We start from the raw sequence: 25,063 nt of genomic DNA, 5'->3' as shown, positions 1-25,063 counted from the left end.
CACACTGCTGGTTCATGGCCAACCTGTTGTCCAGGACAACCCAAGTCCCTCTCTGCAGAGCTCTTCTCCACCAGGTCATCCCCTAACCTGTACTGGTGCATGCAATTATTCTTCCTTAGATGCAAGTCTCTACACTTGCTTTTGTTAAACTTCATCTGGTTTCTTACTGCCCAGCTCTCCAGGCTGTCCAGGTCTCTCTGAATGGCAGCACAGCCTTCAGGCATGTCAGCCAATCCTCCCAACTTCGTATCATCAGCAAACTTGCTTAGGGTGGTCACTATCCTCTCATCAAGGTCATTGATGAAGATGTTGAACAAGACCGGACCTAGCACCGACCCCTGAGGAACACTGCTAGTTACAGGTCTCCAGCTGGATTCTGCACTGCCAATGACGACCCTCTGCGCTCTGCCAGTCAGCCAGTTCTCAATCTACCTGACTGTCCATTCATCTATCTCACACTTCCTCAGCTTTGCTATAATGATGTCGTGGGAGAGAGTATCAAATGCCTTGCTGAAATCAAGGTAGACTACATCCACTGCTCTCCCCCCATCCACTCAGCCAGTGACAACATTGTAGAAGGCTACCAGGTTAGTCAAGCATGACCTCCCCCTGGTGAATCATGCTGACTGCTCCTGATAACCTCCTTTTCTGCCAGTTGTCTGAAGATGGCACTCCCATATCCTTGTTTTCAAGGCCCTCCCTCCTAAGCCATTAACTTCTCTCAGCTTTTTTTTTTTTTTCTGTTTCTGTTAAAAAAAAATAAACCTGTTTCTCTGTATATTTGCGTTCCTCTAATTCTTTTGGGTTGTAGAATGTTTTACACTATTTTTTATTTCATTATTTCTTGTAAGAGGCCTGTAAGTGGGGCTGGTAAGTCTTTTCCTATCTCAGGATAGGATGAGTTGAGATGCAGCAGCCTGCAGTATTGCACAACGAGCTCCATTTTTGCCAAATGCATCTCTTAGAACTCCCATTGTCTACTACTGCCATGGGTTTTTCAGTTGGAAAAAAGAAGTTGAAATGTGGGTGGTGTTGGCATTAAACAGTTTATTGGAATATAAAACCATAAATGACTGTATGTCAAGACGTGCCTTTGTCTTATTTCACTTGCTTTCTGCTTACTTGCTCTTTTTTTTTTTTCTCCTGACATTAAAACTCTAAGAAAACATGTCAGGAGAATAAAAAAAATGCACATCTGAGGCGATTTCCACTACAGGAGTTAAAATAAAGAAATCTTTCAGAAGGAAATAGTTGAAAAGTGTGCATAGCATGTAAGTAATCACAGTTCATTAGCTCTAGCATGCTTACTGGCTTTGAATTGGGGTTTGTGCTGCAGCCATGCTTTGGAAGAGCTTATATCTGCACACAGTAGTTTTAGGGAAAGCAACTAAATAGTAAATATGTAAGCTGACAAATACATTAATCAAAGTGGCTACTGCTGTGTTCCTTGGCTTGGGAAGGAAAGAAAAGGAGAAAGAAAGGTTTGCATTTTAAACAAATTCAGTACCTGAAAGACTTCACATATGTGGCTGACACGCTGATCAAATGATAAAGTAGAGTCAAATTGTACCTCAACCTTTTGTATGGCCTGTGAAACTGAAGGCATGCAGCAGTTTTTCAAGGCAGATGGAGTGTGAGCAACTAATAAATCAGGTTTTGAAACATTAAAGAACAACTTATTTAAATGCATATGGTGTTGGATCTCAGACAAGAGAGTATAGGGGAGAGTAAAAGGATTGGGCATGGGAACATCAGCAGAACAATATGTCTGTGCATCAGCTATGTGACTGCATCCAAATCAGCTTCTTGTACTGAAGCCTGGTATATAGCAATGAAGGGTGATGGCATTTAGTCAGAGGCAAGCAAGGCAGTTGTGTCAGGGAGAGATTTAGGCAGTGACTGGAACAGGTGGTGCAGTCACAAACTACTGGCAGTCCATTTGATCAGTTGAGGCCATTTTCTGTTAAATGGAAAGCTTAAATTTAAAAACAGGGAATGAAACCCTTGCTATTCCGTCCACAGCATTTTTCAAAGTAACTTTATCAAAAGAATGCTGGATTCACTATGTCTGTTCCATTCTTGGGACACTGAAACTTGGAAACATGATCATGGTCATAGAGGCCATCGGTCCCATGACTTGAATGTAGATCTGCTCTTGATCCTGCTTGGATTTCTGCAGAACATTTGTCTTTCTCTAGTGAAAGCTTGTTAGTTTGGAAGCAGCTCTGCAGCCATATCAGAGAGCACCACCTCATCACCTCTCTGCTTCTGGGAGAACTGCTGAGATCTTTTTCAGTTAAGGAAATAGTACAGAAATGAAATATGATGTACTTCATAACCTTAAAGGTCAGTTTTCGTTGTTTTTTTTTTTTGTTGTTGTTGTTTTTTTCCCCTTCACATTTCTTTCTTTTTAATTCTCAGCTCGCCTTTCTGTCAAAGAAGAGAAATATTGGCAGGCTAACTGACTAGATGTAAGCATGTGGTCTGTGTGATTTGGGGTGGATGTGCACTGGTGCTGGTATCTCCTGCACAGTGTTATTGCTGGTCACAAGTGATGTACAGACTGGGAGCTCCTTTCCTACCACTGCAGAGTCCTTGCCCAAGGACTGACAATCAGTGTTTTTCAAGTAGCTAGCCACCTAATTCCCACTGATTTTGGATCTCTTCTAGTGCCAGTGTCATCATCTTGCTGATCTCTGTTGGTTAGGGTAGAAGGTGCCTTCATGTTTATAAACATGAGTTCCCTACTCTTGATGGCCTAGTCTAGAAATCCCCAGCTGCCATGATTAGAAAAGAGTATGTAATTAAGCAAACATCATACAATCTTTTCTTTGTTTTCTTCAATTGCTTCTACTCTCAAATTGATATTGGCCGAAGGTTACTCTTGTCTATTTTGATGATACATAGAAATATTTTTTCCAGGTGCATTTCACCTCCCTCCCTTCTCTTGCAAGAGGGAATAGGAACCCCATGTGTGGTGTCTGTAGGCAGGTACTTTGCTGTCAGCAGCAGTAGTTAGAATCACAGAATCATTAAGGTAGGAAGATCAGTAAGATCATCTAGTTCAACCATCAACCCATCCCCACCACTAAACCATGTCACCCAGTGCCAACCTACCTTAGTTGTGTAGTGCTGTCTCCATAGCAATTTGTGGTGAAGAAGATAGAGAGAACATAAATAGGAGTAGGCAGAGCAGTCTGCTTAAAATAATCCACTAGGTGCCACTAGAAATGAAACTTCTGTTTTTTCTCTGCCATCCTAGATTGGTTGGCATTTGAAGGACTTTCCAGAAGAATTTTGTATCAGTTACTTATAAATGTCCTTTACTGTATTATTTGTAATGTTGAGTTTCAGCTCCAGATGCGTTGCTGGCTCCATAACTGCTGGTTCACAGTAGTCCAACAAGGAGGGAAGAGAACATGGCTGAGAAACAGAAAGCATTAACCTCACACTGACCTACAGTAATGGAGAATTGTTGTGTTTCAAGGCTGTCAAACAGAATTTTAAATAAAAGTATAAGGCTTCAAAGATTGTGTTTGCTCAAAGGGAAGGATCTTTGGATTTGGAAGTTTCATGGTTATTTTCTGTAGGGCTGGCATCGAAGTGCAGAGGCAACTGGGCACTTCTGGGCCTACAAGTAGATGCTGAATATTTTTTCCTTGGAATAGTTCTTGGCTTTGAGGAGAACTTGCCTAGATTCCATCATACTACTTACAGGATTGCTGGTCTAAGTGCTTGAAGCGCTCCCAAATGCTAATTTAGGGACTTTGGATTCTTCAATGGAAGGATGAAAAGTTGGGCCTGATCCTGCACCTTCCCTTTCCTCATCCCTGTAGGAAAGTTACGTGTTTTGTTTCTTAATGTGCAGAACAGCAGGCTTTCCAAAAGCAAGTATCCTAGAGTAGTTTGGAAAAGGACCTGAATGCAAGTAGGTTTGATGACTCAAGGCATGCGAAAGAACTGTGGAGAAGATAATCGTGACTGTTTCTTTATATAAAGAACTTGAAGATAAATACCAATCCATTGACTCACCGCTGTGAATCAGCGTAGTGAAAACTGAACTTGGTGCTCATGTGTGGCTTTTTAAGGAGGTGTAGTTGGGAGACAATTGAGTCCTAATGTACAAAAATGAAAAAGCAAGAGACTTGGTTTATATAACCTCATACGTATTGTTCCACAGTAGCGCAGATCAATTGTTCTTTTCTATTGAGCTCTGTTTTCTAATAACCTGCTTTGCTGTCTTCAGGCTTTCTTTCCTTTGATGCTAAATGAACATTTTTATTTCCATACCCTGAAGATGATGTGGTGGTAATAGCTATTCTGTTGATCTCCCCATAATCAAGAACTTTTGGGAAGGACCGTAACACCCAATCCTTTTCTCTTATCAAAATTTGCTCTGATGCTTAGGATGGAGGAGGTGGCATTGATTAGCAAGCTGTGTTGATTGCTTGATTGTTGTGGCTTCAAAGCCTGTTTTTTGATTCTTTTTATGGCTGCATAGATTAACGTGAAGTGGCTTGCTAAGAAAGGCACTTTGATCACAGAGAGGTGCAGAAGAATTGTTCACTACGTGCCTGGAACTTGTTTAGCTGAAAAGTTTGCAGTCACAGAGAAGTAAATGAAGTTGTCCTGTGCCAATGCAGTGGAAGGAGAAGAGAGTAACTGGGGAAGATCTGACTGCATTATCTGACAGCACTCATGGTTTTTGGGTGGCTGTAGTTTCCATTGAATCTTGGTTGATATTTACTGGGTGTTTCAGGAAGGAAATTACTTATTCACTAAATGCTGTGAAAATCTTTGTTGCTGATAGGATTTAAAGTGCATTTTAAGTGTTTTCACACAGAGGGTGGTGATGCACTGGAACAGGTTGCCCCAAGGAGGTTGTGGATGCCCCATCCCTGGAGGCATTCAAGGCCAGGCTGGCTGTGGCTCTGGGCAGCCTGGTCTGGTGGCTGGCAACCCTGCACATAGCAGGGGGTTAAAGCTAGATGATCATTGTGATCCTTTTCAACTCAGGCCATTCTATGATTCTATGATTCTGTGTATTGGGGCTGAGGGTGAAGTGCTTTAAGACAGACCTATCTCCAAAACAGTTTGATAAGGTGTTACGGTGCTCTTGCAGTGATGTAGAATACAGAAAATATATGAGATCTCACCTTCTAAAAGTATGCATAGGAGAGGCAAACAGAGCTTTCCATTGTTTTGTTTTTGTTGTGTTTGCTGTTATTGTTTTATAAATTGATAATACTTTCTTCTTTTAATTTTTTTTTTTATTTTAATTTGATGATAGGGAAGTTAACCTGACAGATGTGGAAATTACAGGATGTCTGTGTAATCCCGACCCCTCTCCGTAGTTCAGTCTTCTCCCATCGTGTGACAGTCCATGGTTTTAGGAGTTAACCATCACTGCATTAATTGCAAGGTTGTGAGTCAGTGCAAGGAAATTCCATGCAGTGTGTTCCAGGGCTTTATCTTTAAACGAGGAGACATAATTTGTGTGATGTGTTGCATCTAACTTAATGTCATCATTGCTGCTTTAGTGTACGAAATAGATACAGGAATACTGAAGAAGCTTAATGCATTTATAAAGCACACTGAGATGCTTTCTGAGGAATCCTGCTAATCCTTTCCGCTGTTACCATGTGTTTTCAGTATGTTTTCTGAAAAGAGTGAACTGGGTAAGTGCACACGTACTTCAAATGGTGGTAGACAGCTTTGAGTAACTTAATGGCGAAAGGAATTGACCAGGCAAAAGACTGGTCAATTAAAATAAATATATAAATAGATAGATAGATAGATAGATAGATAGATAGATAGATAGATAGATAAACAAATCTTAATGCTGAAGACTGGTTTCAGTGTTTGTGTTGACTTAATGGATCAGCAAAGCATGATCTTCCTGGAAAATTCTGTGGATTTCTCAGTGTTGTCACAAATTTGCAATGCATTTTATTGACTTCTTTTGATGCTGATTAATAAAAATACCTTCCTTCTTCTCCCTTTTTTGCTGGATAGAACAGAATGCTAGTTGTTGTCTCTCCTCTCTGTCTTGGGAAGGTTCCATGCATTTCTCTGTGATGAGAACACTTGCCATCATCACTTTGAGATCTCCAGTGTGCATAGGTTGCACTGTCCCTGAGAGGTACCGTGGGAATGTTTCTCCCAGTAAAATACCAAACAGAATGGAGAACTGGAAACAGCGTTCATGTTTGATCAGACTTTATGTGCATGCAGGGATTCTAGCTTTTTTGGTAATGTTACATTTTTTCCTGAAGCATGAAGTTTTTGGCTCCATTTCAGAAGCGTTCAACTGTGTTCCTAATGGACCAATCTGACTCCCACTCACAGTGGTATTCAGGTGGGCACACTTCATTGCTAGCACAGCATGAGGATGCCATTAACTGTATGACAAATTTCGCTTCACCTCAAAGTTTTTCTTCTCTTTTTTTGCTCTTGTAATTTATTACCAGGCAGATGAAATCAGCAAGCTGGTGCTCTTAACAAAGAATGGCTACAACAATAGTACTTTGTGACAGCTGTGAAACATTTAGGTTTTGTTCTAGTGCCTGTGACACATGGCTGTTATAATTTCTTGCCTCAAACTAAAGAAAAACCCTGCAGTCCAAATGAAGGAATTGTGTAATGTGGTGTTGCTGAATGATATATGCTCAGTCCCAATGGTTGTTGGAGTGCTGTGTGCATAGTGATGTTGTACATCATTGAGCATGGATGGTTAGTCCTGTAGTCAGTGCTTATACTGAGCTGTCATGACTGTAAAGTTGGGCACTTACAGTTTAAAATCTTCAATGCTAACTGGGAAGTGGGCTTTACAGTTCCTTTTCCTTCGTGCAGTGGAAAGTTTTCTTCTCTTGTAGTCTGCTCATGGGGATATGGCATTTATGTGGGAGAGCCCAGCAATACACAGTTTGCTTACTTAGCTTACGTTTGATCCATGCACCATGCAAACTGCTTGTCTGATAATCACCTTGGTAAGGAACCGAAGAAGGGGTGTTTTTCCCCTCTTCTGTCATTTCCTACCTGTTTTTCACTGGAACAGGTTGCTCAGAGAAGCTGTGGATGCCCCGTTCTTGGAGTCATTCAAGGCCAGCTGGATAGGGCCCTGAGCAGACTGATCTGATAGTTGGCAGCCCTTCCCATGGTGGCGGGACTGGAACTAGAAGATCTTTAAGTCCACTCCAACCTAAGCTATTTGATTGTTTGTGATTCTCTGCAGCCAATGGGCACAGAGCCATTGGTTTCTTCTCAGGTTGGATGAATGGCAGTTCACCTCCATGCAAGAAATGGAGCAAACCAGTAAGGATGGTAGAATATTAAGAGTGTATTTCTATGAAAGTACCTGTTAGGTCTGCAGCTCAGGAGTTGGTCTGGGACATGATCTGCACCAATGGGTCTGTGCTCATGTTGGCTGCATAGGTATAGTGAAGGATCCTTAGGGTTACAACAGCAGCATCGAGGAATATAAGGCTGCTGATGCTAGCAAGAAGTCTTGCAGTGCTGTAATGTTGGTATTTACAGGGTATCATTGGGGATAAGATTTACATCTCAGTGGTTGGATGTAAAATATTTTACTGCAAACAGAATTTCTTTTCCTTGTGGCATACACCTACATATGGAACATTCATTATTATTAATTGAAAGCTAAGAGCAGAGAAGGTAAAAAAGCAAATTTTTCAGTCAGTGCTGGTGTACTGTTCTTTTCAAATCTTACATAACCAAACAGATGAGACAGATGGCTTTATTCCTTGCTATGGAGTTCATCCCAGTCAATAATATTGATTAGCACAGGGTGACTTGGTGTAACGAGAATAACACCCCTTCCTTAATTTGAGCCTGGATTTCTCGCTTCCTGCCTCAGTAGTTCACGCTTGGATGAATTCCTCAATATGTCAGCTTAGACACAGACCTTCCCACCCCTGGTATCGCAGGGTTTGACATTAATAGGGGAAATGAGTAATTTTCTTTTCCTACAACTTGTGCCTAACTTTTTCGAATGTTGAGTTCCTAAACTTTTTTTTTTTTTTTGAGCTCTCTCTAATTGCAGTCAGTGACGTTTTATAGATTGCTGTTCCTTTGTATTTCATGAATCCTTATGTCGATTGTGGAGAGCATCAAGAGGCACCATGTCCTAGCTGCAGTGTTTGTACGGGGAGTTTTAGGTTGGATATTAGGAAAAAAATCTTCTCAGAAAGAGTGGTGAGGTATTGGAGCAGGCTGCCCAGGGAACTGGTTGAGTCACCATCACTGGAGGTGTTCAAGAAAAGGGCAGATGTGGCACTGAGGGATGTGATTTAGTGTGCATGGTGATGATGGGTTGATGGTTGGACTGGATGATCTTACTGATCTTTCCAGCCTTAATGATTCTATGATTCATCTATAACCAACCCCCCAAATCCAAACACATTAGTGATCTTGTAACAAGATAGAACAGTATCCAAAATGCATCGGATGATGTCTGTATAGGTAAACTTCCCATGGTCATGTAATTAATAAGAACAGGGAGATTCTTTGCTTTGCTTTTGTTTCTCTTGTTGACCTCAGCCGGTTGATTCGTCTTGTTTCCTGTTTTCCTTGCCCAATCCACAGGGAGTTTAATATTTTCTCCCTCACAGGGCACAGAAACAATACCTTTGAGTTTGCATCTGCACTGTGAGTTCTTGTACAGAACAGTCTTGACCTGGAGGGACTGCTTTAGGGTATGAAAGAATTGGTGTCACTGACTGGCTCAGTCCTTGGGCATTGCTGTGAAGTTGCTAACAGGAGAGCCAATTAAATCAGCTCATTAAGGTGGTTTTTTTGTTGTTGTCGTTTGTTTTTTGTTTGTATTATTTTTTATAGATTGTTTGCAGGTAATGGCTTAAAGCACATAAACTTCTCTTTGAAAAGAGAATTGGAGGCTCTTAGTAGTTGGTTTTGTTCCTCCTCCTCTGACACTTTCCAATTTGAAGACATTCTTCTTATTATTTTGCAGAAGGATGTCAGGGTCAAAAAATTCAATAATCTGTTGGCGTTGTTATGATTTCAAGTACTTTGTCATTTTCCTGCCTGTAAAGTTATCATAATAATGTGATTAGGTTCTGTATTTATTATTATTCAATCATTAAAGGAGAGTTCACGTGCAACATAAAAATGGCTTAATGACATTTGGGATAGTGACTTTGCCCAAGTCCAAAAACAGAGTTGATAGGGTTATTTGTCAGATGATACGGGCAAGAAGATTGTCTGAGCTTTGTGATAAGAGAGTTTGACCGAAGCGTGGGGGCATTATATGGTGAATTTCTGCTAATTTCAGAATCAGGTAATTTTTTTTTATGCTAATGTGAGAGGCATCTGCCCTATTCTTTCAAAATGTGGTCTTCTGGAAGGAGTGGTCTTTGTTGCACTCAGGAAATGCAAGAGTTCTAGGTGATGTAGGCTAAGTATTTGCCTTCCTCCTTTTTCCTATTTCAATATCCTGATTTAATGTATCTCGCTGTTAGGAGCTGCTGGTGGAAGTGGCTTTGCTTCAGCTGCAGTGACATGGAGATGGGTGCTTCATGCCACTTGAAACCCCGCAGTCTGTGCTCAATGTGTATAAATTGCTCTCTGAGCTTATTTTACTTCCCAAAAGCATACCAAGCTCAACACATCTATTTTTCCCAAAGCTGAGAGCCTGTTTGTATGCAACTTTTGTTTGGGCAATGGAGACTTCTGCTGGGAAATTAACAACCCAATGTAGGAAATGGACTCTCAAGAGCCCCAAATGGACTCTTGAGACTAGTGTTAAGTGTAATGACACTTACAGACAAAGCTAAATCTCTAATTATCAGTTACTATCTGAAAATCAAGGGATGTTCAGATTCTGTTGAACAACTTCTATATTGTTTTCCAGGAGGACCAGATGATAATTTAATCGAAGGTGGAGGATCCAAGTTTGTCTGCAAACCGGGAGCCAGAAACATCACCATCATCTTTCACCCACTCCTCAGGTAAGTGAAGCTTTCTACATAGTTCTGCTATGAAAATAATTAGGATAAGTAGAATTAACCCATTTTATTTATGGGCATGTTGTGACTTCTGAGATAACACGCCCCAGCAATGTGTATGTATTTGTGGCTTGTGGAGAAGTTTTTGTGCACGCGTGTGAAAAGTAAACACCAGTTGGGTGTCTTGCCAATGCTTGTTTCATCATTGTCAAGATTAACTAACACTTCAGGTGGAAATGCTTGCCTAGGTGATCCCTTTCCATTGAATAGTGTCATTTATTATTGACCCAAGCTGGGAAGAGTTTAGTTTCAGCCTGTCACAAATTGTTTATCGCTCGCTATTATGCTTAAAAAGTCAGAAAGATACTTTATGAACTGCAAGGTAAGTTTGTTCCTCGATAAACAAGTATGCTCTATGGACTGAAAATTAAATGTGTGATCTAAAGAGCTGTGCCAGTTGTTAGGAACATAGAAGTTCAGAGCTTATGAAGGATGGCTGGAACTTCAAACAAGTCTGTAATAAATCACCTCTCACCAAGTCATTCACTTCTGATGCTTTAATTTTGCTCTTTTCAACTTTGCAATTTAACAGTACATTTTCTTACTTTTGCCAGAGTTAAATAATATTAAATTTTTCTCAGTTGATGTCAGTCTTCCACCTCTGCTTGTTCCTTGCATGTCACATGCATCCTTGCCTATTCACTGCTTGCACCTTCAGAATGCATTTCCCTCCTTTGCTGTCTGTATTACTCACTATCATGATTCACTTAAGCAACAGGGCATTCTTCAGCACTAAAACCAAGCAATAATGAAATAATTATAAAGACAAAAAAGTGGAATCTGGTCCTGAGAGCAGGAGTATCTTGAATGTCATATTGGCAGCTGAGAACTTAACAGTTGTGACTTCCTTGGACTTAAAAATGTGGAGGGAAAGTGCATTAATCCCTTCAAATGCATATTTCTGATGTCATGACATCAGATATTGGAATAATCTTTAGAATAGCACCAGTTTTGAGGACATACTACAATTTGTTGGCTTTCAGATCTTTCCTTTACAAAAAGAAATCAGTGTGCTCTCTATTTATTGCAAGATGCCTATAATGATAATTTCATAAGCACGTTTTATATCAACACCAATCTCTTTTAAAAGGAAACGTGCTAAAAATTACTTTACTAGAACATAATGTTTATTTTTCAGCTATTTTGTTGTGAGAAAAGGAGGAGTGGTTGATGCAGTGAGCTATTAAAGACAGCCTCTAGGACACAGACTTCAGTCTCTTCATTTCTAACAAATTTGCAATCTTCTTTCAAGCACAGAGTGAGATGGGAATGCTCTTCTTTTTATTGATGAGTTGTTCCACATTGATTTAGAAAATGGTTAAATACTTTCTTTCCATTTTCCTCCCTGCTTCGTTTCTGTTTTGGTTTGGGTTTTTTTGCCATACAAGTCAAACACGAGTGCTTTAAAAAACACTTCTCACAAACACTTCACCTTCAATACCAGCTTGCAAGACATGCCGTAGAATTAATGTGCTTCATAAAAAATAATTACATCAACATTAAGTTATCTGCCTGCAATATATTTATTTTTTTTTCACCAACCATCTGCAACATCTTAACTTCCTGAGTGGAGCATCAACAACTGAATGAAGTGAAAGATAATGCTCCGTGACCCAGCTAACCTTTTTCTCACTGTTGAATGGGATGAGTTTGGGTGCAGGTCAACAATGTAGAAACTTTACAAATGTGATTTTGCTTGCCTTAATCATCAACAGAATAAATATTTTTCAGGCGTCCTTGCAGTCTTAGTTTTAACTTGTGATCTTCAACTTTGGCAGTGTATTTGGGATGAGCATCGCAGTAGATTTCTTTCTTTCATAACTCCCTTCGTGGAATTCTCTTCCTTTCTTGCCCAGAGAGATTGTGGATACCTCGTTCTGAAGGTATTGAAGACCAGGCTGAATGTGGCTTTGGGCAGCCTAGTCTAATGGTTGGTGACTCTGCCTGTGGCAAAGGGATTGAAACTGGATGATCTTTAAGGTCCTTTTCAACCCAGGCCATTCTTTGATTTTGTGATTCTGACGGGAGTCGAAGCAGTGACTATCCTACCAGCAAACTGGCTTACTCATTGCTTCCTGTTAAAATTGTCTGTAAGGTGCTGCTTGTCACTTGAAAATGCTGAGTATGGATGGATTTGCAAAAATATTGATATGTGCAATTATTTCTATCCATTGCTTGTTGGTTAGATCTTTGTCACCCTTTTCTCGATGTTATCATGTTAAGTGTCAAGGTCTCCAGGAGGTAATTGCTGCAGAGGTGTGAAGTTTTCACTTGTTTTATTTTCCATTTGTTTTCAAGTCTTCTTATGGCTTGTCTCAATCAGCTTCCATCAGTGCCAGAGGCATGAAACAAATCTGTTTTGAATTCAGAAAGACCAATATTTTATTTCAAAGTCTTTTTTCTTATTTCTGTCAAGTTCACATAAGTGTGTTGGCAGAGGAGTTTTAACACCGTACAGCCTAGCTGATTTGTTAGGAACTCAGTGGCTTCTAGTGTTGGAAAGGATCCAGAGGAGGGCCACTAAAATGGCCTGGAGACCCTCCCCTATGAAGACAGGCTGAGGGAACTGGGCTTGTTCAGCCTGGAGAAGAGAAGGCTATGGGGTGATTTCATTGCAGCTTTCCAGTACCTAAAGGGAACCAACTCTTTGGAATGGTAGAATGATAGAAGGATTAGGGGGAACTTTTAAGTTGGAGGAAGAAAGATTTAGGTCGGATGTCAAGGGGAAGTTCTTTACTATGAGAGTGGTGAGGTGCTGGAACAGGCTGCCCAGAGAGGTTGTGGATGCCTCATCCAGCCCTGAAGGTGCTCAAGGCCAGGTTGGATGGGACTCTGGGCAGCATAATTCTGCACAGTGACGTAAGTTTGGATGGAGAGTTGTAACCAAAGCATTCATATTCATCCATTTGAATTCATCGTTTTTGCACAACTAATATGAAAAGTGTCATTTTCTATTGCATCAGAGTTGCACAGTCGCGGAGTTAAGTTTTTTTGATTATAATAGCCTTTTTTTGATCCTTTTTTGTTTGCAAGATGAAACTGAGCTTGGCTTCAGACCTTTCAGAAGAATGCAGGAGTCAGCAGGCACTCCAAGGGCTGTACATTGCCCCCATGTCTCCAATAACAAAACTTCTTTCAGAGAAACTCTTACAGCCACGGAGAGTTGAAGGGCAAATACACACCAGTGGGTTTCAAAGTCTGCCTTTCCCCGAATCCAGTTAGAGCAGTGAGCCAGCATTGGGAAATGAGTTGTCACGCAGGTTGGGATGCGTGTCCCTTATTTCCACTAGGACAATTGAGGCTCACTAAGCCCCAGATTAATTACCAGGATTTAATGACACCACCACACACATAATAGATGAATAGCAAGTTTTTGCAAGACAAGTGGGTATTCTAGCACGGATGATTCCTGGGAATAGATTTTACCAACTACATATGAAAACTAATTGCGTTTATAAATTGAAGAGAAGAGCACATCTGATTTTCCTTAATTACATGTTGCGGGAGGTGTCAAAGTATAAAAGTTACCCAGTAAGTCCAGTTGCTTTTTTCATCCTTCATTGCTAACCAGCATCTGCTTGGATCGTGGCAGCGTTGGCGTTATTGGTGTGTGGATGAATGTCTCCTGTTGGAGGATGGATGCACGTGGGACCAATGCTGAAGCCCTTACGTTGTGGAATATGGAACAGCCTGAGCGATGTCTGTTGTAACATTTGTCTGGTGGAGGGCTTTTTTCCCGTTGTTTATTTGTTTCAGCTGGCATTTGAAAGGCACTTGGCTCTTCAGGGTAATAATCATTTTACATATGCTTTATAGAGTATGTTTATTACCAGACAATTGAAGAACAGATGTCTGCAGTCTTGAGGCTTAAGGGGGAGGGGCTGGAGATGGAGGACATGATGGTGTTTTGAATCATGAAAGCACTGCTGGTGCTCATGCAGTTGAACATTGTTTGGATGTTGGGTATTAAAGCCGCGAGGGGATCCGTTTATTAATACCAGCCACACTTCATTAAGATCAAGCAGCAATTAAAATGATTGTAGGACAGCAGAGAAAGCTCAGTGTTCACTGATTCGGAAGAAGCAATCACTTCTGAGCAAAACTATATCCTTGTGAAGAAGTGCTCTGGAAGGGCTGAACCGAGCAGTGCAGCACTGCATTCTTTACCAAGTGGAAACAACTGCACTGTGGCAGCAGTGCTCTGATCACTGCCTTTGGTTTCCAAGCCTGGACAATAAGAAAGCAAGAAATAAAATGTTGATTTATTTGCAAACCAAAACAAAAGAAAAAGAAGAAAAGAGGAGAACAGTCAACTGGACTCCTGCTGGTGCTGTTTGAGATGCTTAATGCTGAGGTGTGTGGACGCACCGAGGCGGTGCAGGGTTTGTTAGTTCCTGGTGGTTTGGACTGCTCAGAGGTAGGGGAAATAGAACAGTATACAGGCAGACAGTTCAGTCTTACAATTGCATAGATTTCCTTGTTTTAATTTCCCCATTATTTAAAGCAGTGGCTTTTCAAGTGGTAGCATATTAGGATGAGTTTTGTTTTTTTTTTCTTTCATTTGTGGTAACGGTGAAAAGAGAGTGATTGCTCTTTTAATAAGTAAAATGAATGCTGCAGGGAGTAGCAGTGGAGAAGAGTAATTTTCTTTCGCTGCTTGTTGATACCAGTGTGCTCCTCGCCAACTGGTGGCAATCTGCTTGATAACGTGGAAGGTCACATTTCAGACTCCACTGATAACCTGTCCTTGGGAGAGAGGTGCTCAGTGTATAGAATATATACATACACCCAGCTACATGTGTGTTAGCAGTGATGTTGTAGCTTTCCATACTTCAGAAATAATTGTGTCAAGCTACTGTTTAATTTAGGATATGTCAAAATCGAAGGTGCCACATTTAGAATGTCAGTTCTCTGTTTTCACAATGTTGGGAGTGGGTGGCAAAGTCACCATCAGTTCCTATGGGGCATCTGAATCCTTTGGTCTTTGTGAACATCAGATGCTGTTGTGGTTGAGCAGTGTTCATATCTGCATACCTCTAATTGAAATGAATCTGTGCTGATAATTAAGAGCATAGGTATGTCATTGATAATCCCTTTTATTACTGTCACATTTTTATAGCTACAGTAACAAACAACTCGTGCTTTTAAAATCTGCTGTAATACCTCCTAGTGGTGTACTATAAAATTAATGTCTGATACTGTGCAGAATGTGTTCTTTTGTAAGCAGAAGGAATGCGTGAATTGGATTAGCTCATTCCTTGCTTGAAGTATGTTGGGAGTATGTTAAATAGCACCAGGATTGGTAAGAAAAATGCGTGGCATTTTATCAGCCTAAGAGTAATATATTGTTATTGAAGTAGGTGGAAAATAATCTTAGGGTGCAGATAATGGTAAATAATGAGAGCTGATGTTTTTAGTGCTTTGAAATCAAACCAGAGTACTCAATTTTCGAGAAATCAATAGTGACTCAAGCTAGAAGATGAAATTTGGAATGCTGACTGATTAAAGTCTGTATTTCCAAATGAATAATGCTCAGAGAAGGGACAATCAGATGTAAATCGGTTACGTACACATTATTCGCAAACTTTTAGTGCCAGTGAACTCTTCAAAATGAAACTGTCCAGATGTCATGAATACAATTTTTCTTAAGTCTTAGAGTCAAATATAACCCTTACCTTCAAAGAGAGGGGAAGATATCACACACCTCATCTGAATCTTGCTTCTGCAAGAGAGGCAGGTCCTCCTGCTGAGTCAGGGAGACAGTGTTCTGCCATGCAATAATGCAAATGGGATTCAGATCAGTAGATCTCAACTGCTGCTTCTCATTCTGGTTGGGCTTGATGATCTTAGAAAGGGTCCAGGGGAGGGCTGCTAAGATGGTCAGAGGGCTGGAGCACCTCTCCTGTGAAGAAAGGTTGAGGGAACTGGGCTTGTTTAGCTTGGAGAAGAGAAGGCTCTGGGGAGACCTCATTGTGGCCTTCCAGTACTTGAAAGGAGCACATAAACAGGAGGGGGAACGGCTGTTTACGAGTGTGGATAGTGATAGGACAAGGGGGAATGGTTTTAAACTGAGACAGGGGAGGTTTAGGTTAGATATTAGGAGGAAGTTTTTCACCCAGAGGGTGGTGACACACTGGAACAGGTTGCCCAAGGAGGTTGTGGATGCCCCTGGATCGCTGGAGGCATTCAAGGCCAGGCTGGATGTGGCTCTGGGCAGCCTGGTCTGGTGGTTGGTGACCCTGCACACAGCAGGGGGGTTGGAACTAGATGAGCATTGTGTCCTTTTCAACCCAGGCCATCCTATGACTCTATGATCTTGAAGGTCTTTTCCAGCCTGAGCAATTCTATGATTCCATGATTCTATGATTATGGTACCCATAGTAGCCATGCTGCTTAACATTCCCATCTTTGTTTTGGTGTCATTAATGCTCATCCTTGAGTGTGGCAGGTGCTTGATGCAACTTCCCATACATTCTCTGTTTACTTCAATTGACCTCAATTGCAAGCAAGAAAATCTTAAGGGAGCAATTCGACACCCCCCTACTGCAGCTTTCTCTTCCCCTGGTTTAATGAGTGTTTAGCAGACATTTAGTTGACAAGTCCCTTGCTGTTGACATTTAGTACTTTATATCTGTCAACAGCAAGAATGAACGTTTTTTGCAGGCGAATCCTAACTCTTTTCCCTTTGACAAGCTCTCATAAAGTCTGCATCACTGAATTATAGACACATTTCAGCAAAGCTTGTTGTTGTGACACTGCTAAGAAAAGGTTTCGTTCTGACTGAGGCCATCTCAAAAACAGGGTGCGTGCACAGGAAGAGGATGGGGAACAGCTTCACATTTTGTGCCTTTTTTTTTCCTTTCCCCAATGCCTTATGAGAACTGACAGTCCTACTGTGTGTGTCTGATTAAAGATGACAGTTTATAAAAACCTTAAGGTAAAGGCTGTTCATTTTCGATGACAGAAAATAAAGCAATCTCCCCCCACCTCCCACGCAAACAAAAACTCTTACATGCCAAAAAAAACCCCAACCTCTTAATATGTGATGCATTGATTTTATATTGTCTGTCAGAGAATGTGCTTCAGCAGATCAGTCAAGTTTTGAGTTTTCAAACATGCTTCATCCATACAGGAAATCAACAGCCTGTCAGAAATTTCACATCTCTGCAGCTCCTCCTTTCTGTCAGCTGAAATATAACCTGAAGCAGCGTAGGAATTTGACATTTGCAAGAACTTGCACTGAATAGCTGAGAGCAGCGTTCATTCATTTCTGTGGTAAATAATTACTGCTAACAGTATGTTCATCAAGCCAACAAAGTTTTTTTGGCTCATTTCCTACTATAAGCACTGTTTAGGTTTAGTTCTAGCTCTTAGCTCGTTTTCATGCAGTATGATTAAAGTTCCCTGTATTGCTGAACACTTATTATTTCACTGCAGTGTAAGCAGAGATTTAGTCATAGGAATTTTCAATGACTTACTTATTCCTTTTAAATAAGACTTGACAAGACCTGAGTCATGCCTTGACAGCCAGTCTTGAGGTACACCAGCAAGCCTTATGAGATCTGCTCCTCTGGTTCACTCCCAAAGAGATTAGGAGTGTGGCTGGTGGATATCGGTTAAAAATTTAGCAAAAAAATGCTGATTTCATACTATATTAAGAATAATTATGGGGCTTTCTCCGAGTTGATGTTGGACTGGAAAAGGAATATTTTGGACTTTTCAAGCTTATTCTAGTGTAACACAAAAGTGGAAGGTGGGCAAAACCAGCATGTCTTATGTATGGACCTATGAACATAATGTTACTTTAACTACTGTTTTGCCACTAATTGTGAGGTCAATAATTATAAAAATGTGGATGTATAAACCAGACAATCCAATTCGTACTGATTCTGCTAAATAATTTAATTAGAATTAATTAATCTCCATAAACTCTCTAGTATCGACAGCTTTCTTTGGTGTTAGCTAAAACTTTCCAATGCATTGTTCAGGTGAATCATAGCTGTGAATCATCTGCAGTTGATTTACGTTATTGCTAAGTACCATATAACAATTTCTCTCTGCTGATGGGTTTTATTATCATTATTTAGTTCTAGTGTCCGAAATTCCCAAAGTGAATACATAGGCCAGAGCTGATAGTGTTTGGCTTCTGTTTTTGCTCTTTCCATAAGTTGTTCTTAGATGTGATGCTGAAACTCCCAACTTTTTTCTAGCTCCCATTAATACAATTCATAACTTTCCTTTTGAGTCCTTGCTAACAGCTGATGTTAAAAATCCCATATTCAGAGTTACAAACTCAGCTTCTTCCGAGCACCTGCTGGAAACATGAAATCACTTCTATGAGCATGATGATTTTTTGTAGATGATAGAAGTTATGATGATGTGAGTTGGCTGTAGGGAGGCTGCAGAGGTGGGCTCTGTGAGGAGAGGCCAGGGCTGCCCCATGACAGACAAATCCTTTCCCAAACAACTCCAAAATGGCCCCACTTTGAGGCACAGCTAAGCCCGTGGTGAAGGAGGCTGTCCCCCTGCTGCTCATGGAGGACAGTGTTGGCATAGATGCAGCCCATGGAGGAACCCACACTGCAGTAGGTGGAAGTGGTCTGAGCGAAGTCAGCCATGGTCAGCCCACCACCAGAAGCTCTTCCCAGGTTTGGTCTTCTTGCTGGCAATTTCTTGGAGCATTTCTATAAAGGAAGAGATAGATATGTGAAAAGGCATTTAGTGTTCATGGCCAATGCCAGACCTGCTAAGTAGTCCAGGGATTCCTGCTATGTTTCTCACAACACATCACTAGACCAGGTAATTCTGCATCAGAACATTCCTTGCTTGTCAGCCAAGACCTTTGAAAGACAACCCTATTAAACACTTTCCAGTTTATTTTTCCTTACAGAGTGTACAAAATACAAGTGTATTTTTCCTTGAAAGAACCTAATATACCTGAAATTCTTTGGCTTTTTAAAGTTCTCTTTCCATGTACAGTTTTGTCTCTTAGCTAGCATCTAGGGAAAAAAGTTCTTTTTTTTTTCTTTTTTTTCCTTTTTTTTCTTTTTTTTCCTTTTTTTCTTTTTTTTCTTCTTTTTTTTTTCTTCTTTTTTTCTTCTTTTTTTCTTTCCCATTAATCCACTCTTCTCCAACACAAACGTACCAGCTGTGGCTGACTGATGTGCTGCTGGTGCTTCACCCAGGCAGATAAATGAATTGGTGCAGATCATTGTAGTGGGGACCTGCAAGGTGAGACATGTAAAACGCTTGCTAACTTTCAAGAGAAACTTGAATCTTGTGTGAGTTCATGCTGGCTGTAAATTATAATCACCCAATGGCACCTTGTTAGCAGGACAGGTGCAAGAATTTGATTAGAGATGAGGAGTAACCTTTCTTTGTTACCAGAAGGTCATCTTTTCAGGTTGCAGCTGAGAGTGAAGGGAAGGAGCTAGCAGCATAGAAGCATGGACCTAGAATTGTATTTTTATTTTTATGACTGCTTACATGTTGAACTGTTATATGCAGTGTTCTGCAGAAGTTTGTAGGTGTTACATCTGTGAAATGAGAGGTTAAATACAATTGAAATGGATTTTACCTGTACTGAAGTTAACGTTTTTATTCTGTTTATTTTCCTTTTCTTCCCTTCTCCCCAAGCAGAAGCATGAGCATTGCTGTTCTTAAAAACCTGCTGGTCAGAAAAGCAAAGTTGGAAGGGAACTTTGGGTCCATTTATTGAATTTGAGCACCTATGAAACTCTTCAAGCCCGAGGAGAGGGTCCTCCATGCAGGAGGAAGGGCTTTTCTGGCAGCTCCCCTGGTGCTGAGGAATGAACTTTGGCAGGAGCTGACACTTGCTGTGGTTTTCATTTCAAATGGACTATGTATTACTCTGGAAAAAAAAGCCTGCAAGACAACACAAAAATGTGGCATAGCTGGCAAAAATAGGAACTAATCCTTCTGTTTCTTAAGAGTAAAAAAAGAAACTTGACAAATTCTATGTTTGCAATCTACTGACGGGAGTTGTTCAGATAAGACATTAGTGTGGGCTTTCCCTGGGTGTCATAGAAGGAATCCAAGGATGGAAGCCTACTGTGGTTTAGATCTGAGTTATGATATTGTGATCCTGAGAAATTTAGTTGAGTTCATGTGTTTATGTTCATAAATCTTGATGAATTTTCTTTATTGAAATAGAGTAGAACCATTTTGTGATGAAAACTGAAATAGTGATTACTGCATTTTGTACGTGGTTGTAGTAGCAAAGATATAGAAACCAGGATAACAGAGCTTTTGGGGCTCCATTTCCCCTAGTGAGCACTTAGAAGAACACACAGCTGAAGGGAAAGGTTTTTAAATTTATTTGAATTTATTTTACGTATATGGGAAAAAACTTTGATAGTGAACTGGCATTCTCCTGTAAAATATAAAATTGTAAACTTTGGAGAAAGTACAGCAGTTATGTAGAGCACAGAGTTGAATTTCAAACATCTCCAAAGATATTTAAATAAGTTTTTCAGAGTGTTTTATTTTCTTCTGTTTTATGACTATGTGCCATGTGCCCTGGGGCAACAGAAGGAAAGTCATTGCCTTGCAGGGGAGTCAGCCCATTGGAGAGCATGTTTTTCAGACACTGAGTCATACACAGAATCACTTTTTTAGTGGAATATTCTTCTGGAATTACATCTAAACTTCTGCTAGTTTTTATCAATCTGCAGAATAGTCATGAAAAAAAAAATTGCAAATTTATTTTGGTTATTTTGAGTTTGAGGCATCTTGAATTCCGTCTAGATTACCAGTAATTGCACACTGTGTAACACCACTATGAAGCACTTCTGTAGCTCCTTTCATCTGATAACTTCCAAGTTCTTCATAGACATCAGTTCATTAACACCTCAGCATGAAGTGTATTGCATGGAAATTCTGGCTGTGTGACGGCCAGGAGTGAAACCATTGTGGTTGAAGCAGTGAGTTAAACAGTCATAAATTCTGTGCAGGTTTGGAGTAGGTGGAACGTAACCGAAAGTCATAAATCCCCACTGTTATTAATCAAGGTCCAGACATTCCGTTTTGTTCCAGCTTTGTCTCTCCAGGTTACATTTTTACAAATGGATTTTGCTCTGGAGGGTGCAGCAGTTTTGTGACAGCTCCGTTTGTCTGGTGGATTCCTCCTGGAGCAGAAGGCTGTGCAGGCAGTTTATAGAATCAGAGTCATAGAAATGGTTGAGTTGGAAATGACTTTTAAAGGTCATCTGGTCCAACTCCCACTGAACAGGGACACCTACAGCTCCATCAGGTGCTCAGAGCCCCATCCAGCCTGACCTTGAGTGCCTCCAGGAATGGAGCATCCACCACCTCTCTGGGCAGATCCCACTCAGATCGTATGTGGGTGATCTACTCAGCTTTTCCACTTGAGAACCACATCTGGCACAATGTTGTATGAATGCCCCGTGCCAGCTTTGAGCTGTTTTCTCCTCATCACTGTAACCCTATCCACATTTTCCTTGTTCAGACTTGTCTTTGGCTGTGCTGCATTCTCTACAGATAATTAAAACAGCAGAGTCAAATGCAATTGCTCTCATACCATGGATTGACACTGCTTAATTACTTCTGCCTCTGCTTTCTCATCAGCGAATTGAACACAGTGTTTATTCCGTCTGTCCATTGAGTACTTTGTCATCTGTATATGAATAGCCCTATCAGACAACTAACTGTGGTGCTCTGTGCTGGTTTTGTGGGATATTGAGGCCGGTGATTCTGCAATCATGGACAGGCACCAATATAGAAGTGTGTGGAGCTGAGTTCCTATGGAGGTAGACTTCAATGAGTCACAGCTTGTCTGGCTGTTACAGATGTTTATTTGAGTATATGGAACAAGGCAGTAGTTATGTTTCTAGAGAACATCCAGACAGTGAGATGTGACCATGAATTGTATTTTTGAAAAGAACTTTTACATTCAGATGATGCTGAAGTTATCAGCAACTTGGAACTTTTGTGAGCCCAATAGGACTGTTCAAGGTTATCACCTTCATTCCGTTTGTTTCCATCAAGTTCTTGGGTTTCTGGTTTTGCTTTTTTTTGCTGTGTGAATGCTAAAACAAATGTTACAAAATAATGGAAACTAAAGCCAACTCTTTCTGAGTCTTCATTGTGACTGAAGAACCAGTCTCTATAATAATAATTAGAACTAATGGAATAGTGATATGAAGGATTGATGTCCTCAGTGAGTGTCCACTGAACAGAAAAGCTGTTCTTTGGATTTCTTTTAGCAGCCCTGGCTGATTCATCCTAGGAGAAAGAGACTCTGGAGAAGGCACGTGCTAGCAGTGCTGTGTACTCTGTAAAATGTAATGATGATTGGACACTGGCTGAGGATCCTTGTAGCTTTGATCGTTTTTAGTGACTTTTTTCAGTAAATCCATTTTCTCTGCAGTGAGAAAGTGACTGTTTGCAAAGTTGCAATGTTTACCCTCCATCAGGTCAAATAACACTGCTGAATAGGACCAGATTCCTCAGAAAATGTTACTTGGTTTTGGGATATCCAAGTTGAGACAGGTATCTAGTTCCATGGACATGAGATGTTACATCAGCATAATTCTTCCAAGTATAAAGGAAAGATTAAGACTTTACAAAAATAAGACTAAATACAACAAGAAGGAAGAAGGATGGGGAAATGTCTCATTTGCTTCTTTTCTAATAGATCTCTAGGACTCTCGAGAGGGGGGAAAAGTCACCATTCTGCTGCATTGTGATGAAGATGACTGCAATGGACAGTCATGGTATGATTGATGGCCAGGCAGTGCATAGATAACAGTGCTGAAACTCAAAACTGCAGTAGGAAAGTTGGTCTGAAATATTATAGTACTACAGGAGAGAAGTAAAATCTGTTTCTTTTCCTTCATCTTCACAAAAGGTGCAGACAAGTCTTCAGGCTGGAGCCATTCTTCATTTTGTTTTACAGGGCTGTGCAGTTTATCACTGCAAGTCATTCCTCACTGTGACCATCATCCCTCTTGGTCACACAGATGACAGTAGTGAAAACAGGCTATGCAGTTTACTCAGAAAGTCAGACTGGGTAAATCAGTAACCCGAACTGAAAGCAAACTGTTGTTCAAAAAGTAATAAAAGTTAATTAATTGCAAGGAGTTTCTAGATTGCTAGTTGCTGTATTTTGTTAACGTCGGTGTTTCTCTCCCTCTCCTTTGCTTGTTTCCTGAATTACTGTTCTACCTCTGCCGCAGACAGAATTCTTCCCAGTTGTTTATGACTCTTTGAGTAGCTAGGAGTATTTTTTGCTGCCCGTTCATAAGGGTCCATCTTTCTTCTGTATAAGAGACGCCAAAATTGTTGCCTATCTAATCCACTGATAAAACAATTCACCACCCTCCACTCAGAGGTTCTTTTCCCCAGTGTCCCCTCTGTTGCTTCCCCAGAACTGAGCATGGGTGCTGCTGAATGGCTCTTCACATGTGTGAAGTGCACATTTTCCCTTGTATGATGGGAGATCAGTCATGTGCATCCCCCAGAACCCCTTGAAGAAAGAGTTTGGCATCTCTTCCAGATAAAAAAAAATAAATAGGAGTTGTCAAGGACGGAGAACTATTGTTACTATAAGCAGAGTGGGTGCTTATTACCAGTTTTAGGTACGCCCAGGCCAATAGTTAAGTGTTTTTCTCTGGTTAGTTTGATGAAAGACAATAATGGAATTAATTGCTGGTTGTCATTTGTAATGTAGTATATGCAGTATTTGAGTTATTGTGATAATGCATTGTAATTACCTACCATCAAGTGCTTTATAATGTTGAAAACATGATCTTTGAAGTAATGTAGCTAAGTTCTTTGGATTGAAGGCAGTGGTTATTGCGAGTACAATATCATTTTTAAATGTCAATGAAGTCAGTTAGGTAAACAAAATGATGGTTGCATAGTTGTTGTTTTTTTATTTCATATATTCTTCCAGTGCCCTTAAACCTTCCCAAAAGGTTGGCAGAAGTAGCAACGTGCCTCGAGGGCTGATAAATGAAAAAAAAACTATTTCAGAGCTCTCTGCACACACACCCAGTCTGGAAAGTATTGTGTGTTGTGCATAAAGCATTATCCAGGAAGCCTCTTTGTGTTTAAACCCAAAGGGATTACTGCTCATTTTGCCTTTGCTATAGTACCAGTCAGGAGAGAAAAACTCTGTTGGTAGGGCTGGCCCAAATTCTGCAGGAGAAATGATTGTGCTAAATGGTAGATGGTGTAAAGCTTTTAAAAAGGCAGAGGTTTCAGTTTGCACTTCGTGTATATGCGCAAATGAGTCAACAGATGCAAAAAAGAAAAAACGAAAAAACAATGTGGGAGATTGAACTACCACATTTGTATGCACTGTTGGTTCAGTGCTGTGCTTAGAAAGGAGGAGTAGGGACAGAAAAGGTCTAGAGCCTAATGAACAGTAGTGTGGCTCCCAATGACCTTTACCTACTGCTGTATCTCTGATGTAAAACACCCAAATTCCTGAAGATATTTAATCAGCCAAGTTGAATTTTGATGAAACCACACATTACGGTCCCATTACCACTGCAGAAATTAATTATAATTCATGGCAATGCTGCCGATTTGTAAGAATGAAGAATTAACACTGGTGAACTGTCACCTTTTCACATTCATCCTCAGTACCACAAACCATACCATAAGAAAGAAGCGTCCCTATCTAGTTGGTTAAGCTCCACACCTATTCACATTTGTTTGTGTGTTTATTTGTGTAACAAAGCAGCACATGGAAAATGAATTAAAATGCCACACGTATATATATTTTAGCCTAGACCTTTTATTAAGAGATTTCAATCGACACAAAATGAGCATCATTTTTTCCGCAGGGAGGTGTGTGGTTCCTTGTGTGTTTTCATGATGGGATTCATATTACAAACCCTCTAAAATCAAGACCCAATGTTTCCCCTAGCCTATGTCATTTAGTAATTGTTCCTCTAATTTAACAGATGTTGACAGAAAAAAAAAGGAGAAATTAATGATGTGACAACAGTGACGCTTTTCTGCTTCCAAAA

At 40.4% G+C, this 25,063-nt stretch overlaps 1 protein-coding gene across 1 annotated transcript in view; it reads left to right on the top strand.

Annotated features, from left to right (window-relative positions):
* Positions 1–25,063, top strand: part of EXOC4 (exocyst complex component 4) — a 400,122-nt gene that overhangs the window by 185,725 nt on the left and 189,334 nt on the right. The window contains exon 10 of the mRNA XM_010710270.3: positions 9,890–9,986. Within this exon, the coding sequence (XP_010708572.1) occupies positions 9,890–9,986 (97 nt within the window). The remainder of the gene's footprint in view (positions 1–9,889; positions 9,987–25,063) is intronic.

The sequence above is a fragment of the Meleagris gallopavo genome, chromosome 1, assembly GCF_000146605.3.
Source record: "Meleagris gallopavo isolate NT-WF06-2002-E0010 breed Aviagen turkey brand Nicholas breeding stock chromosome 1, Turkey_5.1, whole genome shotgun sequence".
NCBI lineage: Eukaryota > Metazoa > Chordata > Aves > Galliformes > Phasianidae > Meleagris > Meleagris gallopavo.
The sequence above is the reverse complement of the archived record's forward strand: the minus strand, read 5'-3'. Positions and strand labels throughout refer to the sequence as shown.